Raw genomic sequence first — 20046 nt, 5'->3', positions numbered from 1 at the left:
ATGCACCTATGCAGTATCTGTCATTTGATCTTAAGCTGGAAACTGAAAATAAAGGTCTGTTCTGCCAGTTCCCTTCCTCAGAGGTTACACTTGAGTGCTGGTTTAATGACTCACGTGACGCTGCAGAAGCACAATAGCATAATCTATTAATGTCCCTTTTGTCAAACTGCCTCTAAAACTGAGCTTAAATGACCCACAGTCAAAATACTGTGATCATCCAAGATGTTTTGCATCTTTTTATTAAAAGCAAAAGGGATTACGCCACTATCAAAAGTTTTGTTTGCCCTGTTTGAAAAGTATTGAATACACCTACCCCCACGTTCAGCACAGAAGGTGATCAGCCAACCAACACCAGAAGCAAATGAAGTTTCAATGGCATTAACAAAGTTTCCTACGAGTGAAACAATTTGCATCAGTTTGTGACTAGTTAAATGTGACTATGAAAAAAGGTTTTATATTTATGAGCTAATTACAGTAAACTATTTTTAATCTTAGAAATAACACTTAGCAACAGTTGAGATTCAGTTGTAGACCTAGTTTCTGCCATATTTGTAACAGCAATTTCAAGAACAACACCCCAAGCAAAATAAATGAACATTACCTGCCCATAACTCAGTAACTGTGCTTGTAACATATTGCATGGCAAAGTTCTTCAAGCTCTCTTTTGACCTGTCTCCGTAATATTTCACTGGTTGCTATAGAAGACAAAGAAAAAAGTTTATAAAAATAAAAAAAAAAAGAAAAAGCCAGCCCCAAACCCTACTTTTTTTTTGTAACAGTGCTTACGCAACTGCACAGCCCCCAACCCCCTACAAACCTTAGCTCTAATTGTTCTCTCCCTCCCATATTAGAATGTTAGAAATTAATCTTTTATTTAAATGTGATTTCTTTCCTAGTCCAGCAACACCAGGACAATTTAGCCTTGGAAAACCCCAACTCTCAATGATTATATTTCTATTTACATAAAAATTGCTTCCATTTAGTATATGCACAACCTCTGCGTTCAAACTCTCAAATCTTACCATCAAAATGTACCCAACTATTCAAGCACAATTTGTACACCGCCCCTGGTACCACTACTTAAGCAGCTATAAAGCATGATGTACGTAATGCAGCTAGCATGGAGGAAATATTGTGGAAGGAATTTCCAAGTTTGTTTAGGACTCAAAACTACAGATTACTCTTTGTATTTGATAAATTCCATTACAATACTGTAAGAGAAACTGTTTAAGTAGACATGTCGCTTTACTACAGCACACTGCTGATACCTTCCCAAAACAGAAGGGCTTGCTGCATGGTAAAATGGTTCAAAAAACCAGCGTTAAGCACCACATATCTATTTATGAAGTTAACTTCCTAAATTAATTCAACCAAGGTGACGGAAGAGAAAAAGTAATTTATTTAAAGGAAGTAATAGATTAAAATAAAGATCTTTATATAATGATTGAACAAGCATTAGAGAAATAACACTCTTCCAGATTTCAATCTTCCTAAAAGTGCTTCTAAAAGTTTTATCACTCACCATTCCAGTTTTGAAAACATACAGACTGGGATAACTGTTAATCCCTTTAATTCGACAAAGCATTCTATTATCTCCACAGTTGACAGCTCCAATGCGTATTACTCCATCCATCTCCTTAGCAAACTCCCTCCACTAGAAAAAAAGGGGAAAAAAAAAAAGAGGATATTTTCCTATAAAGATATAATGAAAAATCAGCACGTTTTATTCCTGGCATCTTAAATTGTTGTCTTTGGTTTCAGCTTCAGTGTAAAAATACACTAAGTTCTATGCTGTTAAAACCAATGAATTTTCAGAGTTAATTTGCTTGTTATACATACCGTAGGTGCTAAGTCATGGCAGTGGGAGCATCGAGGAGAATAAAAATTCACAAACCACAGTTCTCCTGAGTTAACAGCAGCATCTAGATGGAAGAGAATCGTAAGTAATACACATCTACAATGTAGTTACAGCTAGAATGTGCATTTTTACTATATCGTTATCCGCCAAATTAAGTAAACTGAATTAAGTATTAATGTCAGACACAGTAATTCAGATGGGATAAATATTGCACCTCACGTGCACACACTCGCTGCTCTAGGCAAGTGCACAAAAACCGTATTTCGGAGGATATCAGCACCCTGACTTCCAACATCTGTTCCATTAATTAACAACAAACGCACTCTCTACAGACTACACTATCATACATTTCAGATAGATTATGTCCCATTACCTTAAAAACAAAATAGAGGTTCTAAAAGTCTTTTTCCTACTAGAACTTTCCATTTCCTTGTATCACTTCATGTATTTTCTGGGTTCCACTAGGCAATCTTTTTATGTAGGGTCCCTGTCTAATACGTGAAAATGCAATTTAAAAATCCCAGTTAATATAATTACTAGGAAAGCCAAGGGAAACATATTTAAATACTCTTGCTTATAAAAAAACCCCAATGGCAACAAAATATACACACACAGTGGTTATCAGCTTGAATTATATGGCTTTCAGACTCTCCATTATTTTTGGACATAATTTTAATAGCGAATTTTCTAAGTTGTATTTGCCTATATTAAAATATCCTCGCAAACAAGACAACTAAGGAATGTGTAGATTCTGCAAATCAATTAACCAAAGCAAGACCAGGTTCTCACGGAGACCATCATGAGGTTCTGCTATCAGAACAGTTTACAAAACTGGTTCAGCATGTAGATCTAGTCCGTGAAAAGGAAACTACTCAAAATGCAGATGAAAACAATCACACAAAATCCAGTGTTTTTTCTCTCTAGTCTCTTTTAGTTATAAGCATCTTGGCTATAACTTTGAAAGAAAAAAACTGGATGATAGCCTCACTGAAAGCATTATCTTTCCTGACCTTGTTTTGCTTAGCCGTGGTTTTTAGTATCTGGTATCACCTTCTGGTCTTGAACCCCTGTGCAAGACTGGATTTCACAGAAAAAAATGAATAGGAAAAGTAGTAATAATAAATTAGGAGAAAGAAAATTCTAATTCAAATAATTTCCTCTTACAGATCTCCAAGAATACCTTTCAAACTTAACCTAAACTGTTTATTGCTATTCATCTGTTTGCTAACTAGCATTTACCAGGAAGCGTTAAGGGGGTTTTTGTTTTGTTTTGTTTTCCCATCCGAAGATTTTTCTGACAGTTTTTTGTCTAGATATGTAATAGAAGTCTATAGATACAGAGCTCAGAATGAAAAATTGTTACTTTGGGTTGCCATGTTGTCAAACAAATAGTTATTTATTTAAAACTTACCAAACTCTCCTCTATCCAACGTTATAATTTCAGGATCATCATCATAAATACCTATTAAAAAAACCCAACGATTGCTTTTTATTTTTGCCATCTTTAAAATGAAGAAACAAACTATCATCTTATTCACGAGACAGAAAACGGAAGACAGTACCCTTAAATAGTAAGCTTGCAAAGATCGTTTTTATAACAAAGCTGTATTTGCTTAGTAATAAGTAAACTTAGTTTAATCTCTTACTAACTCCCACACCCTCATGCTACAGAAACCACCACCAGAACAGAGCAGTTCCTTTGGTGTTTTAGTAGACCAGCCACTGAGCGAGCAGAGAACTTGAACTACCAGTGTTATGGCAAGAGCATTAGAAATAACATCAACCGGTTGTCAGATTAAAATTCAAGAAGCTTCGGCTCTCACTGAGAGTGCTATATGTAGTGTCTGTAAGCTTTCACTTCTTCTCTCAGCCTCTGGTTATCTAAACTATTTAGATCACAAAGGCATGCCAGCCACAAGCTTTCCCACTAACCAAAGGTGTGAACACAGTGCAATAAAGTGGACAGAATAAAGGAAGACTGCTTTTTCTAAAAAGCTAACCAGTCCTACCTACAACATCACTAAAGAAGTCTACTACTTCAAGTACGCAAGAAAGGCAGTGCAGCGATACCAAAAATACTATTAAATATCATTATATTACGCTACTATGGCTACAGATCTTTTACAGTACCTAACATGGTGAGATGCCATTTCACCTGAGGTATACAAGGATTACATGCAAATAAATAATGAGAGAAATTCATTTCTAGAGGTGCCATATTACTATCCATTTACATATCATGTAATATAATACATAGACTCACCCATACATATATAAAAATATCTATATTTATATATATATATATACACACACACACATATAAAATGTAAAAATATAGCTATAGATACTCTCCAAATAGCTGGTTATCAAACATTCAAGGATATTATTTCTCAATCAAGCAATGCAACTTCAGGCAGATAAAGAGATTTAAGAAATTTTATCTGCCTGAAGTTCTAGGATAATTTCTGTATTTTCCTGTGATAGTTGCACCTCTGGTTTATTCAGTTTCAATTTGTACAGACATTAATTTTTTAGAGATTGTGACATCCTAAATCAAACTACACCAGAAAAAAAATTTTGCCATGGTGGAGGTTCATTTCAGCTTCTTCTTTCATATCAGTCAAGCCATGTTCCTCAGCTCCCTATTTAAGCTTACTCCTGTTACAGCAGCTCTGAGAATGGTTTATCCCAGCTCTTCCCTACAGCTACCTAAAAATTTGTTGAGATAAGCATTAAATAACTTGTCTCAAGATCATTTTAGGTATGATTCTGTTGTTATTTTTTCATTTTCTACTACCTCTTTACTGATCTCTAATTGTATAACTGCATAGAAAACAGGCTTGACAGTGCAAAAACCTCTCAAAATCCACTTGAGAAGACTTTATCTGAACAAAAAAGGTCTTCCTGCACTAAAGAGTTAAAAGGGATACTGATGAAACATTACCACAGGAATTTAAGTGGACAAAAAAGCTTTGCACTTTAAAAAAAATGAACAAGAAGTTAGATGACCAGTAAAAAGGTAAGCAGCAGGAACAAAAGGCTAGGTAAATAGATTATCACATTTTCGGTATTTTTGGGTAGCCATTTACAGGGTAAGTAAATGATTGGGTCAACAGCAAGAAAACAGCTACAGGAGAAAAACAGAGCAGTCATTAATCTGTAAAAAGATCTGTTACAGATCTGAATATTGCATTTACTTGTGACGGTTTTAAGCACATCACAGACATGTAACTCACCAAAATCATAGCGATAAAAGTGCCAGCTTTCATAACGACCTCCTTGCTGCTGATCTTCAAGACCTTTCTCTCCATATTTATCATACTTCTTCCGTAGATCTTCATCTTTAAGTACTTCATATGCTCTATTTATTTTCAAAAAATTTTCATGTGCATTTGGATCATTCTAGGTAAAGAAAACTATAATTAGTACCTAATTAATAAGCCATATTGTATGTATAATGCTGAGAAAATAATATTTGGAAATATTTTTATATCCCTACTTAAGATGTCAGTTGTGATGGAAGCAGACATTACACAGTGATCTGCAAACAAGCTACATTAAAATTTTACTTTCTTGAAGCCAGATGCATCTTCTCCTCACTTCTTCATCCCCACTAAGGTACTAACTGAAATACAAAAGGAGCTGGAGGCTGTTACATTCTCCAGTGATCCCTCATCTTTCAACTCTCTTCAACAGAAGAAAAGAAATAAGTAGTCGAGAATGAAGACTTACCATTTACTTTGTACTCTTTTCTACTCCCCTAGAGTCCCTACTCATCCAGTTTGAAAATCTCTGTTATAAAGATAGATTCATGGCTTCTTATTTTATGGTGTAGATAGAGGCCCTCTTTTTTGTTTAAAAAGCATTCTTGCTCTAGGTAGCTTTAGAATTAGACTGGTGAAAAATCTGCAAATGTATTTTGAACATCAGTTTGAGTTCTGAGCTGGTGCAGTGTAACAGTGGTGAGCAAAATCCGCAGCACTCTCCCACCCTTTTAACTTCTGCTTACACATTTCATTCAAAAGATAATTTTCTTCTTGAAGATTCTTGACTTATTTACCTAGATACACAGGAAATTAATTACCATTATGGAATTTGTGTAATAGCTTCATCTTCTAAATATCATCTTTAATGTTGAAAATAACCGATTGAAAAATCTTTAGTAGTATTTGCATACTCGGAAACTACAGAATCTGACCCAAAATGTTATTAAGTGTGAAGGTATCGACACAGGAAAAACAAAACTCGCAGTTAATAGCTACAAGTTGGCATTTCTAACTTTGTTGAGATTTGGCTTTCTCTTTGAGCTTTGCCATTTTCAAATCCATTACAAAACATCTGCGCCTCAAGAGGCTCCAACATACTCTGTGCAGGAGGGCCCTGAGCTCATATGGAACATTACTGTCTTCCAGGCTCCTTGCATGTGTAGTTGCATGTATAAAGATCCAGACCCTCATATTTCCTGTGAATTTCTGATTATTTCAGGAAACTTTGAGGAAAAACTGATGATGTTTAAATTTAAAAGTGATGTCTTTGTACTTCAGAAAATATGGTAGCACAGACTGAGCCATTCCCAGTCTTCTCTCTCTTGTTATTCTAGAGCTCCTTATTACCCTTCCCTAGGCCCTGGCGGTCCTATTCAATACTTGGAGATTGATGTCTCAATACAGGCTGGTGGCATCTGCTGCTTAGATGAGACTTCATGTTAGGGAAACAGTAAATTCCCCTAAGCTCAATGGGAAGTGACAAACTCATCGGTTTGCCGACAAGGTAATAGGGTACAGACATAAATTTTCATCTATTTACAAAAATATAATCACAAAATAAATTTTTTCCTTTTTTTTTTTTTACTAAAGCAATTTAACATGGCCCAAATTCAACACAACCATGTACGTTCAATCTACACCTTTTCGGAAATTTTCTCTTCAGAAAGTCTGAGCTGAACCATGTTATCAGGTGGTTACATTAATTCACAAGAACAGAGAAACACTTTAGATAAATTAAAACCATTTTTTGGTTAAACATTAAGATCCATTAACTCAACAGCTTTGACCCGTAACTTACTGTAACTTAAGATGTAACTTACCTGATTTTTATCAGGGTGCAACTTTAATGCCAGTTTTTTGAATGCTTGTCGTATTTCTCTACTACTTGCCTCTTTGGTTACTCCAAGTAAACTGTAGTAGTCCTGAGCAGTGCACACAAGAACTATTAGACATACTAAAACTAGCAATAAAGATCTTTTGAAATATCTAATATAATGTCCTCTGGATACTAAGAGCTCCATTATGAAGCTTTTGGAAAATTTACAGGTTCCAATTCAAGCAGGCTTTGGGAAGAAGTCTCCAGTAAATCTGCCACTCTTCAGGGATACAGCTGTACTTGTGACAGAGCTGCTTCAAAATGCTGGTGGTCCTACTTCATGTCGCAAGTACTGCAAAAGTTAAAACCTATAAGAAAAGGGAGGAAGAAACAATTAAGTACTACTTATTCAATAAATATACGTTAGCAGAGAACCCCATCGCCAGCTTGTGCAGGCTGCACACGAACGTGAAGCCTCCTGACGGCCGATTACCTGCTTTCTGACGAGCACACGAGTGTCGGGCCATCTCTTTATTACGCATATTGTGCGTGAGGTAACCCCGCAAAGCTTTACTGAATGGCGCTCAAGACCTGCCACTTCTATCACGCTAAAAAAAGCGGTTTTACTAGGGCTCACTTTTCTTTCAAACTTACTTTTAGTGCTGCAGGGGGACATTTCTTCCGAAAGGACCGGGGCGCTCGGCGCCAGCAGCCGCTGCGGGGCGGGGGGTTGCTCGCCGGGGAGGCGGCGGGCGCCCCTCGCAGGTACCGCCGGGCGGACCCCGGGGGCCGCCCGCGCTCAGCCCGAGGACCCGCGGCTGGGCCCGCCCCGGCGAGGGGACCCGCGGGACGCGGAGATGCCGCCGCCGCCACCGGGAGGGCCGCCGGGTGCCGCCCGCCGCGGCGAAGCCGGCGGTAACAGCCCCGGGGGGCGGCCGGGCTGCGGCGGGAGCCGGGGCGTGCGGCGAGGGGCTGCCGCAGCGGGGTGGCCGCGCGGTCCCCTCCCCGCCGGCGCGGCCTCGGTGCCGGGCGGGCTCCCGGGAAGCGGCGCGGCGCTTACCGGGCTGCAGGGAGGGCGGCGGCGGCGTCGAGCAGCGGCTCAGAGCGGCGCGGAGCCGGCGGCGGGAGCGGGCCGGGCGCGGGGCAGCATGGGACGACGGCGCCGCCACCCCGGAGCCGGGCGGAAGGGCGGCCCGCGGCGGGATCCGGCTCTGGGCCGGGGCGGGGCGGGGCAGCTCCGGGACTGACGTGGCCGCCGCGCCCGCCCTGGGCGGAGTCTCGGCTCCTCCCGGCCGCTCTCTGCCGGGACAACCCGGCCGCCCCTGCCACAGCCGGGCCCGGCCCGGCCTCTGCCGGCGCCGCGCCCGGGGGTGACCCGGGGCGGTCGGCACAGCGGCGGGTCCCGGAGGCAGCCGCGTCCCCAGGAGAGCCCGCCCCGGGGCCTCCAGCCTGTGCCCGGAGCCCAGAAGCCCGCCCGAGGGTGCCCTACAGGTCTCCACAGATAGATGGCCTCCGGGGGGTCCCTTTCGCCCGGGGAGTCTCCCTGCGGCTCGGGGAGCTGCCCTCGCCTCGGCGAGGCCGGTGGCGGGGAGCGGCTCCCGCGGGCGGAGGGACCGCGGCGCTGCTCTCCCCTCAGGCGGTCACCTGCCTTTCCTGACACGCGTCCGCAGAGGCGCGGAGGCCTGAAGCCACGCAGGCCCAGCGCAGCGCCTCGGGCTTCCCGCGGGACGCGGCGCTTCCCGCCGGGCAGGGGACGGCAGAGCCAGTAACCCGCGAAGCGTGCCCCGGGCCGGCGGCTCCCCCGGGCCGGCGGCTCCCCCGGGCCGGCGGCTCCGCCCCGGGCCCAGGCGGAGCGCTGTGCCCAGTGCCCGGGTTCCGAGGGGACTCGGAAGTGACACCCCACTCGGTTTGGGGGTGGGGTGCACTTTTGCAAGTTCTAGCATGGCTGAGAAGTATTGAGCTTGCTACCGGTTATTATTTGTGGAGACAAAACATACTTGGTTTTAAGAACAGGGCCTGGAAAGCAGGTTCTCAAACACATACACGTTGCAAGAAGTCTTTGCAAGTATTTTCTGTTTCAAAGATAATTCTGGATTACATTGCAGTGTCTATAATCGAGAATTTCTTGCAGTTTGCCCCTCCATGTGGGGCTTTGTTTGAAATGACGTCAAATAGTCTTAAGGTTTACTCTGAACTTACTCTCGTTTATGTAGGCAAAGCCAAATGTGAGTTAGATACTTCAGCCGGTGCCAAGCTGACAGAGAAGCTCATGTCGAAAGTGAATCAATTCATGCTTTTTGTGTCTGCTTCTCAGCTTCATCTGAACAAACCTTTCCATTGTGAAATATTTGGGGAAACAAACTATTTAGTCAACAAAGACAAAAATATTAACCTCCAGTAGAGTGTACCTCAGAAATACGTTTATAATTTTTGTGTTATTACAAACTTACAGAAATCAAAACATTTGTCAAGCTAATGGTGAAAAACATACCTGCTGAAACATTTATATTTCCTTCCTAATGGTTGTGTGACAAAGTAGGTTAGTGGATGGTTCCTTTGTTTTTTTCAATTTTGGGAATTTAAATGAGACTTATAGAAGGACTGACTTTTTGTTGCCACGTTTATCTCTATGTGCTTGGAAGGGAGTCTTGCAATTGTTAACAGGTTCATTTAGCACACGGCCATACATAAAGCCTCTCAGGGGTATTAAGGGAAGAATGCATGCTAAAACATACAAATCGTGTCAGTCCTAAGTTAGTTTAGTGTAAATTTCAAGTGTTTCTTCCTTCTGCCCAAGCTTCACTTAGGGGAATATAAGCAACTCCTAGGTAAGCGAAATCAGTTCTCTCTCTGAACTCACATGCAGCTAGAAGGCAATGAACTACCTATTGTGGAAAAGAGGAATACAAGAATACACATTTCTTCATCTTCAGTCATGATTAAAACCTTAATAATAACAACTTTAACTTAATTTATTTTTTTGAAAATAATGCATGTCAAAAAATATTCACTAAAGTATTTTCTTTAATTCCTAATGGTAGTGAGTTCCATGAGTTACTCTGCTGTTCTTTTTGTCAGCAGTTTTGACTGCCCAATCTGCGTGTTAAAGTAGATGTGAAGCAGACACTCCTATATAGTCTTAAGGATTCTGTTCACTTTAACAGTTAACTATCCTTGTTTTATCATATTACTGCAATTTTTTTCAAGTTGATATTCTGATTTATTCAAAATTATGCTTTTTTTTTTTCTCCTTTTGCAACTGCTGTTTTTAATCAAAATACATGTCTGCATGTCTAGATGGGAAAATAGGATTATTTCTCTCTCTACACTGTACTGGTCATGTATCAAGAACTGCGCTGGGACATAGCTGCATCTCATCAATTAAGGAATAGCTGTTAAAGTTTTGTTTTGCTCCCCTTCTCATTGGTATGGGCTTGTGTTGGGTCAAGAAGAGCAGGTGAGGCGCCCAAAGTTTTGTGGAATTCTGAGCTGCAGAGTGCTGAACAAAATGCCCAGAAAGAACCAGGAAAATCTGCTGTATCTTAAAATGTGCAACATGCCCTAATGCTAGAGCTTCTGGTTTACATGGAGGGTGTAGTGACTTGTGACCCTCATAACTTTACATGACTTATGAGTCACTTAAAAGCAACTTCACTCTTCACTTTGTGACAGGTATTTGTCATCTGCATACGTAAGGATCATACTGAAGTGTAACCGAGCAGGGCTACTGAAGTGTAACTGAGCAGGGCCATTTATGCACACAATGAATGATGTTACCTTTTCTCATCAATTTGAACTATAAGCCATGAGAACAGAATGAAGTTCATTCTAATCTAAGGTTGTCTTTCGTAGTTGCACAGTTAAACAAGCCCCTAGCTCAGTCATTATATTGTTGTTTTGTTTATTTCTACCTTTTACTATGTTTGTTTTGAATCAGCTTTAAAAAGTCATGTCAGTAACTATAGAGAATAACTGTGAAACCCTTCTTTTTGCTGGAATCATCACATTAAATTTGTACTTGGTAAAGATTTTATGAAAGCTTTACCCATTGTGCTCAGTCTTTTCTTTGCATCCCTCATTTTCTTCCAACGATGTGATTCTGGCTTTGTGGAACTATGTAATCTGATTTTATTTTCCTCTGGGGAACTTGAGGACAGCGTACCTTTTCCCACTTGGCTGTCTTTCATGACTTCAAGCAATTTCTTTAAACCTTCTTTGTTATCATCTCTCACATCTTTATCACTCATCAGTAGTTGTATCTTATTATCATAGTAGCATCCATACCTATACCTTGTTCAACTCCAAACAAGATTTTAAGGTCTTTACAAAATAAATTCTATTTTATTTTTTATGTTTCGTTATTTTTGGTTTTGTAAAGGGGATAGGAAGGGAAAATTAAAATACTGGCTTTTAATTTAGGAGTATTTAAATTAAAGAAACCCGGTAGAATGATGAAAAAATGTTAATATTATCATGAAGAAGAAATAAGAAAGAGGTGGACAGTTAGACTTTTCACATGTATTAAAAAATAGAAACTAGGTTGGTAAGTATTTAATATGAATATTTTAATAAATTTTCTGGTTAATATGGTGCACACATAAATTTACTTGGTAATTTAAATTTAGGAAGGCAACTGGAAAGAATGCCATCAGATATAATTTTATAGAATATATAAAATGTTTAATTAAGCAGTAAAGCCATGTAAACCATCTGCTTTTATTTAAATAGTCAAGATGTTACAGAGCCATTTCTTGTAATTTAAAACATCTATGCATTTTTAATTGCTTTAAAATTAGCATTCAGCTTTCTGAAGGACTTTTTTTTCCTGCAGTGAAATATGCAATAATTGTTAATGAAGAGGATTTTGAGCAGAAATTCTCTTCATTTTAGTACATTTTGAACGTTAACTTACCGATTTTTGTCATTTAGGTTTTTTTTGTTCTTACTGGCAGTTTAAAGAAGATCAAAAGCTAAAGTAGACTGTGACAGTTTGAACCTTTTTGTATGATTCATGGTGGATAATTTAGGAGGAACTGGGTTTTATTTTTTTCCATTCATCAGCTGGGCCTTTTCCTGCAAACTATTTCATCGATGCTTAGTAGCTGAAAGTGTCATAGGATACAGCTCTTTCAGGACATGGTGTCCGCAAACTAATTCCTGTTGCAGGCTGCTAAAGAATCAACATGAACTCATGTTATGTGGAGCTGTCAGGAGAAGGCGTGTGATCAGAAAGTATATGTCTGTTCAGTCATTCCCAGTGGCAGAATTCCTGGGGAACCCTTGCACAAATGAAAAGCCACCTGCCCAATCCAAACAAAACCCTAAACATTCAAAGGAGCCCACCAGCCATAGTCTTGTTAGCAGACTTTCAAAATCTTCTGTACATGGAGCACGGTCTTATAAGCAGACAGAGCTTCATTTGACAGTAACATTCAAGTGTATTTCGAGATTGTAAGGTGCTTGTCAGAAGGACAGTTTCTGACAGTTTAGAAAAGATGAGGAGATAACATGAGGTATGGCTGCGGGGGCAGAAGTTTCCTGTTTAAGGGTTTCTTCACAGATCTTGAATGCAAAAATATATTTTCTGTCTGACTTGGTCTGCCATCATTGATCTTTTACATTCCTGCTTATGGTATTATAAAGAGTTTTTTCCCTTGTACATTCCAGGGATTGCGCCTCACTTTTATTTCCTCATGGTCTCCCAGAAATCTTTATACCTATTTTAATGTACAGCTGAATATATACAGACATTGTTATAAAACTATAAAGTGTTAACACTGATGCTTTTGTAAGTCTAAATAGGATGATTTGTATTTTTGAAATAAGCTTTGAGTTACAATATTTTATAGGATTTCCAGACATATTACCTAAGGAGACAGTCAGAGATGGCTTCACTATAGTCCACTAAAAGGTTAAAAATTTTGACAGATTTGATTCCAAAACTCCTGGCTTCCCCTACTCTCTAATTCACTAATAATTTAAGGACAAGCGAGACTAATTTGTATACAATGCATCCATAAACTTGACTGGGTCTTAAAGAGCTCCACACCTCCTGAAATGAGACTTCACATACAGGGGGGCATGCAAATCGCCACAGTGTGGCAGATGGTAGAGTTGTTGGAGTATTTTTAACATTTGATGTTTTAAATATTGATGACTCGGTTCCTAGTATCCTTGAAGGAGTTTTTATTAAAGAGACTAGAAGAATAACAACCATGCAGCTCTTCAAAAAGTCTAAAACCAAAGCAGAAACTTTAAAAAATGATGATGGATGTGCCACTTCGGAGAGCATATAGCAGAGGCAGTCATCTGTCAATGCACAAAAAAAAAAAAAAAAAAAAAAAAAGAGAAAAAGCTAACAAACAGAAGCCGTTCTTACTATTCACATTATTTAGTCAATATGCATGATGGGCTTGCTTCTTCTCATTTATCATTTAAATTTCCCTTTGGGGGTTTCAGATTTTGAGCATCTTACTCTAATTCTGCTGGCTTACGGCCACTCTGCACGCTGCACTGGCCCCTTTTCAGGAATTCCGAGCTGTCTGGCACTGTTTGGAGAGAAAACAAAGCATTTTTACCACAGCACTAAGGTTTCCCATCTTCACAAACTATGTGCTATGGCCCATGAACAGCAAGTCAAATTGTTTGACTTTAAGTCGATGATATGAATTAGGCTGAAATGAGAGAAGTCTGGTTTTGTCCTACTCCCTCCCTTCACTGCACAGCTTTCTTGTTCTTCAACATTAGGTCTGCTAGTGTGGGTGTGTGTATGTGTGGCTGGATGATTTGCTCCAGGCTGAAGCCCAGGTTTTCTGCTCTCCATACATGGTTCATCCATTATTCCCTGCATACCCTTTAGTCCAAATTTAGCTACTTGGACTAGGAGAAGCTCTGCTCACAGGAACTAGAGACAAAAGTTAAGAAGGAGAAAGAAGAGTCAGTGATTAGGCAAATTGGTTTGCAGGAAGCAGAGTTGGACCTTTTTTTGGCTAGATGATACCAAGTCATGCTTGTCGAAGGCAGTGAAAGTGACTGCTAGGGTCATATTGGGTTAGTTATTTAAAGATTAGTGTTTTTCATATTAATGGTTTAGGTTGTGATCTTTACTCTCACTGATGAACATTTATTCACAAAAATAGCTTCTTTGACATCATAAGCATTATTCCTGTAAATGCTCTTCAGGTCAAGGAATTTGTGATGGGTCTGTAGGGTACTGTTTATGCAGGATCAGCATACAAGTCTGTCACAATTGCATTCTGCCTGGTTTTGTGCCTCAGTATTTCCTCATAGCTATTGCATTTCTTCTAACCTGAACTATAACATGCAGCGTGTAGTGGAAGCCACGTCTCCAACAAATCTCTATACGTTCTCATATACAGTAGGAGCAAACTCTGTGGCAGCTTCTTTGCAAACTAGAATCACAACCGTTCGGTTACCACTGAGATTTAAAATCATCCTCCCTTTGGTCATTCCTTTGGTTTTATTTAGTGTTTTTACTACTGGAGGGTGGAACAGGTGTTTGCAGCGATGTTGCTGTCCCTCCCACTTTGCAAGTAGATAATTGTTTATGCATTATGGACCTGTTCTAGAATAACTGGAGCATCGGATTGTATACACTTATGTGCTGTATTAAACATGACCTCTTCTACCTATATTGTAGCTGTCTTAACTTACAATGTTGTTTTTTTTTTTTTTTTTTTTTGTTAGGTATCATGTTTAGTTTGATTTCTGAAGGCAACATGGTGAGAAAAAGCATTCACTTCCACTGGTTTGACATATATCATTGTTTATACATCTGACTATACAAGGTGCTGCAGTTTAAACCTTTGAGATAGACATAGAATTTAGAACTGATTTGTGTTGTCCATTTATTTACTTTGTATTTATAATTTTTGATGAAAAGACAATGTTTTAAAGCCTGATGGATAAACCCAATATATTATTTTAAATTTCTGTGATTCACAGATTAATAATAAATAAATAACTAAACTTGGCTCATTCATTTAAAACTGATGTTAATGGCATTATTTTTATCTATATTCCTTTAAAATTGTTCCCTGTTCTCCTGTTAAAATTCATAATTCATAAATAGATTCCTAATTCATGTTCTGAATCATCATATAGTTTTAATTTATATGCTGAAATTGTAGTAACATGAAGATTTCTAATAAACGCTAACTTTTTAAAGCGTCTATCAATACAGTTAGCTTGCACTTGAGACTCCTGCAAGAAATGTATGTGCTAAAGTCAAAATGCCGAATCTTGATGCTGGGCTGGATCCTGAACAGAGAACTGCTTTCCCTGTGGTGTGAACTGGTGTAGTTTTAATGAACTCAGTGGGAATTATTACAGTGTCCTCTTCACAACTCTGGAAATCTCAGCTTATTTCAACTTCTTTACTAAGTGGTATTTGAATTAAGAAAAAAAAAAGTTTCATTTTAACTTTGTCCTCAATTTATGTTCAAGGTGAAAGGTTGTAATATATGATTTCTTATAAGCAAATTATAAGCATATTAGTATGGCTGTTATGAAAGAAATACTTTTCAGAGAGGACACTGTTTAGCACACATGGTCTCAGTTCTGTAGGCACTTCGCATTCTTGTGCATTTGTTAAAAAAAAAACAAAACAAAACCCATGACTGCACTGAAGTGCTTTATACTTAGAGGAAAAAAAAAAAAAAAATAAATGTTTGTGTGTGTGTGAATGCTTGCAGAACTTAAGCCTGTACAATTGAGGTAATAGATTTAACAGCTGTAGAAATACCATAATGTATTAACGTGATCCAAGAGTTTATCAGAATATGGTGGAAGTCAAAGTTACTGTGATTCATTTTTGTTATGTAAACTAGCATTCATACATAGATTGCAAATCAACATCCTTCAACCCTGACTGTCTCTGGTATTTATTGTAAATATGTAAGCAATTTTTAACTACTTGGCATTTGTTCAAAAATGCTGTCTTTACTAAGAGCTTTGTAGTTGCTTTTAGAGTAAACAAATTTAAATATCTGTATTCAACCACCATTCAGCCAGCCGTAGTTGAAGCTGAGCCACATGGCTGTGCTGGGGCTGGCAGGCGTGGGAAGCTGTGGGCATACACTCGGGCAGCTCAGTCCTGGCCTGGAACAGTGGCAGAGCTGAGATGTGGGCAGATCCCAGTTCTGCTGGAGAACAGCATTATGTGTGTGGCCTCCCAGTGGGACCTGGGTCTGCTGGTGGAGGGCTGGGGTGCCCCCTAGGCTCAGGGCCCACCTGGACCTGCTTCTCTGCTACAGTGTGGGCTGCCACTGGTGAAGTCAAGGGTGTTTGGTGGCAGGCACTTACCTGAAAAGGGCTGCATCATAGAGGAGCTCTGCTCATGCCGTTGTGCTGATCTCAGTGGTGGGATAGAGGAGCAGTAGTAACGTTATGAAGAGCACTGGATCAGAAGGTAATCAGGCTCAGCTGAAAGGGATGTTTGTAACTGTTGCCTCCTGGGAAGGGAGAAAACGTGGTGCTCATCTCAGCTAGGATGCAGAGATTTTGTGCTCAGATCTCTCTGCTTTGCCTCCATCCTGTCTGCCTTACCAGTGAGAGCTCTCAGAAGTGTGCTGCCTTGGTTTTGGGTTAGGAATATTAAACGTCAAGCCTCAGCTCAGCCCCAGGCCAAACAGTCTGCTGGACTAGCTTCAATAAGAGCTTGGAGCTGCAAAGTTACTCTGCTGGAGGTAGGCTAGTGGGTTGGCTCCTGTGGCTGCTGATTTCCTAAGGCAATCAGTAGGCAAGTGGTTTAGACTAAGTACTTAATTTATTCATGTTTGAACATATTTTTTGTAGGATGTTGTCATAAAATTATTTTAATCACAGACTAAATGTTACTATGCTTTCTGATGGTGTATTGTGGGATGCAGTATATTCAGGTCTTGGGATGAACATTGACTGAAACCCTTTTAAATAAAATATGGAGCTACAAAAAGGGGTTCTCCCTGAACAAATTTACATCGATAGTGATTCATTCCTTTGATTATTTAAAAAGCCTTTACCTTCCAAGCATGCTAAAAAAAACCCCCAGCCTGTGGGGAGCTGTAGGACCTGTGAAAGGAGAAAGGAGGCTAATATGAATTCAAGGCAGAGTGAGCTTTGTAGAAGGGCTTGAATTAATTATGTGTTTGAAAATATATGCGATGTTGTATGTAATATTTGACAATCCATTCCAACCCATAATAACAGATGCTAGCTTGTTTTAGTCATAAGTGAATCTAGAAGGAAGCCTTAACTGCATTGATAATGAAAATTTGTGTGATATAGTTACACACGTGATTTTGCAGTGAAACATAAAGGGAAACATGACGTAATGCATTTTTTTTTTAATTTATTTGTCTTGGTGCTTACTCATAAAGTGATTTTAAAAAAAGAGAAACTTTGGTAGAATATTGTCGCTCTCTAAGCCTCTAGTCCTATTAACTGACTGAACTCTGGCATATATGTATCAAGCCTAAGGGACTACACGATGCCATTAAACATATTCTTCTTTTAAGCAGTGCTGTCGTTTTTTAAGAGATTGTACAGAGAGTTTTCTGTGCTCAGCCTAAAAATTTAAGGAAGACTGAGATGGTTAAGGTATCAGAATCTTTACTTGTTATATCTTTTCCTTGCCAGACTCTGCAGAGCGTGACTATGATATCAGCACTAGCAATGCACCTAGTACATTGCGAAGGGAAAATGTAAATTAACTGATAATCTGCAGTGGGGAAAAAGAAAATCTGAAAACTATTCTTAACTGTTCTGAAGAAAACTTAATAGCCATCTTAATGTAGTACTGTACTAGTTGGTTTGCTGGTTTGTTGGTTGTTGTGGGTTTGGGGTTTTTTTTGTTTTTTTTTAAAGTACAATATGACATCTAGATCTAGAACTGTAGAGCAAAACAAGAGCGTGAATCCTAGCATTAGGAAGTGAGGGAGGCATTCATGATTTGTTGTATCTCTGTCAATGACAGATTTTAATCCACGTGTTTATATGGGTTGTAATTTATATATGTGCAGCTATGTTAATTACATAATTGTGATTGACAGGTTTATGAGGAAGGAGTAATCTCTTTGTTCTAGAAGGGAATGTCACATCTACAAAATAATATATTTTTTGGTACCAGAGTCTTGTGTTTTCTTCCCCTATGAGTGGAAAACAAAAGAACACAAGGCTGGGAAAGTGCTACATTTAAACTGGGATTTTATACATTCAAAAGGTGGGTTTTTTTCAGTTGTTTGTTTCTTTTGTTTTACCAGTTTATAGAAAGTGATGTGAAACAGCTTATTGTTGCAAAATTGTTGTATTCCTTGTCCCTAGGATTCAGCACTCCTGCTTGTATTAGGTGGAGAAAGAAGTACTGTATATTTGCATGGAGCTGCTGATGGAATTGTGTCAGGGACTATATCCTGAGATTTGCAATATGATTTCCCTTTGCTCAGAGAATTAAAACTAATGATGCCAGTCTTTTTCCTACTCCCCCATCTATGATGCTTCAGCTCTGTTTCCCTGGCATATTTGGTGGGGAAAAAAGACACAGCCCAGTCTCACTCTGTTGCTCACCATCTCCCCTCCGCTCTGGCTGTCTTCCATGAGTATGGGTTATAGCAGAGTTTTCACTAGTTGATGGCAAAAGTAGTCCACCCACACTTTTTATGCCCTTGTCTAGTTACTGTGGAGTTTATAATCCTCTTTCATGTTCTCATACTCCTACCAGTGGGAAAGCATCCACTGATGTGAATCAAACAAGATCAAACTCCAGGTTGCTCTGCGTTCTTGAGTTACTGAAACAATTTTAAGAGGTGTTCAAAGGGAAAGGGATGTTTTTACATATACATAATGCATGTATTTAAAGATTTTTTTAAAAGAATGCAGATAGAGGATTCCACTTCTAAGATTAGTTTCAGGTTTTTGAAATATCTCAAAATTTATTTGGATCTTCTCATAGATTGAACAAAATTTACTCCACTGCATTAAGAATTTAATTGATCTGTACAAATACATAAACCTATTTAACTGGCAATGTGAAGGTTTTTTTCCACTAGTGGTACCTCAGAATTTTTTTTTTGGAAGGGAACTAAGTAGGATGTTGGCACATATAAATGACCTATGCAATCTTTTATAATTCAAAGTTTGTATCAGAGATGAGACTCTAGAGGGAGCCCATCTCACAGTTTTCTACATTGAGAGAAATGGCTTTACAAAGATAAAAAACCCTATTTCTATTAATGAGTAATTTAAAGTAAAATCTCTTCTGGCTCTGAAATACAAAAGAGAACATCACAGTACTTTAGGACACTTAATTGCAAACATCTTTAGAAATCTCTCATTTCATAAAGTCAGTTCTACCTTACCATTATCTGTATTTTTAGAATATATTTTGAAGAGGAATTTTCAGTCTTGTACTTACATAATAAAAGGCAATTTATGACCTTTTAAAGAACTCTCAAGACCCTGTGAGTGCAGCAACTCAGAGAAAAGGTTTGAGTATATGCATTTTGAGGCATTCTACTTGTGTAGGTGATGTTGAAACACGAGATCTTTGAGAAGCTCAGAGTACAGGGCTTTACACTTGTTTGCAAAAGCCTGCATATTGCATATAACTTCCTGCCACACATCAGTGGGCACATAAAATATGGGTCATGTGGTAATAACTTTTTTAGTCATGATTTCTAACTAACTAGCTGTGTGTCAGTTGACACTGAACAATAGACCTAAGGTAAATTACAGCAGCTTATGGTTCATGGTTATAGCGATTATTTGATTTTAGTCTTTAACCTGTTTATTGCATTTTTCCTCACTTAATAAAGAGGTTTTAGAATTTAGCAAGGTTTTTGTCCAAGACGGATTGCTTAAGGCTGCACCTGCACTGCATGAGGTTGTCTCCATCCTGTGTGACTGGGTTTCCTGTCTGTGGTACCTCCAAGTGATTGTGCCCATCAGTCTCCTCCCATTATGTAGTCAAGATGCACACTCAAATCCATAACATGGGAAGCATTCCCAGTTTCAGTCGGAATACAGCTGGACTTACCTAAAGTGAGAGTGAAGTCTGGACCAGAGTTAAAAGCAGACTTCAGTTTCAGCTGCCCAGCCTTATATTTGCT

At 39.3% G+C, this 20046-nt stretch overlaps 1 protein-coding gene across 1 annotated transcript in view; it reads right to left on the bottom strand.

Moving 5' to 3' along the window:
- Positions 1-8150, bottom strand: part of DNAJC10 (DnaJ heat shock protein family (Hsp40) member C10) — a 28309-nt gene extending 20159 nt beyond the window's left edge. Inside the window, exons 1-8 of the mRNA XM_074911031.1 lie at positions 8001-8150; positions 6945-7308; positions 5095-5260; positions 3270-3320; positions 1840-1922; positions 1523-1654; positions 602-695; positions 314-391 (exon numbers count right to left, since the gene is read on the bottom strand). Coding sequence (XP_074767132.1) covers positions 314-391; positions 602-695; positions 1523-1654; positions 1840-1922; positions 3270-3320; positions 5095-5260; positions 6945-7145 — 805 coding nt within the window. The 5' untranslated portion in view covers positions 7146-7308; positions 8001-8150. The remainder of the gene's footprint in view (positions 1-313; positions 392-601; positions 696-1522; positions 1655-1839; positions 1923-3269; positions 3321-5094; positions 5261-6944; positions 7309-8000) is intronic.
- Positions 8151-20046: the final 11896 nt, after the last annotated feature.

This window comes from Athene noctua, chromosome 7 (assembly GCF_965140245.1).
Source record: "Athene noctua chromosome 7, bAthNoc1.hap1.1, whole genome shotgun sequence".
In the NCBI taxonomy this organism is placed as follows: Eukaryota; Metazoa; Chordata; class Aves; order Strigiformes; family Strigidae; genus Athene; species Athene noctua.
Note: the sequence above shows the minus strand (reverse complement) of the source record. Positions and strands in the feature narration are given on the sequence as shown.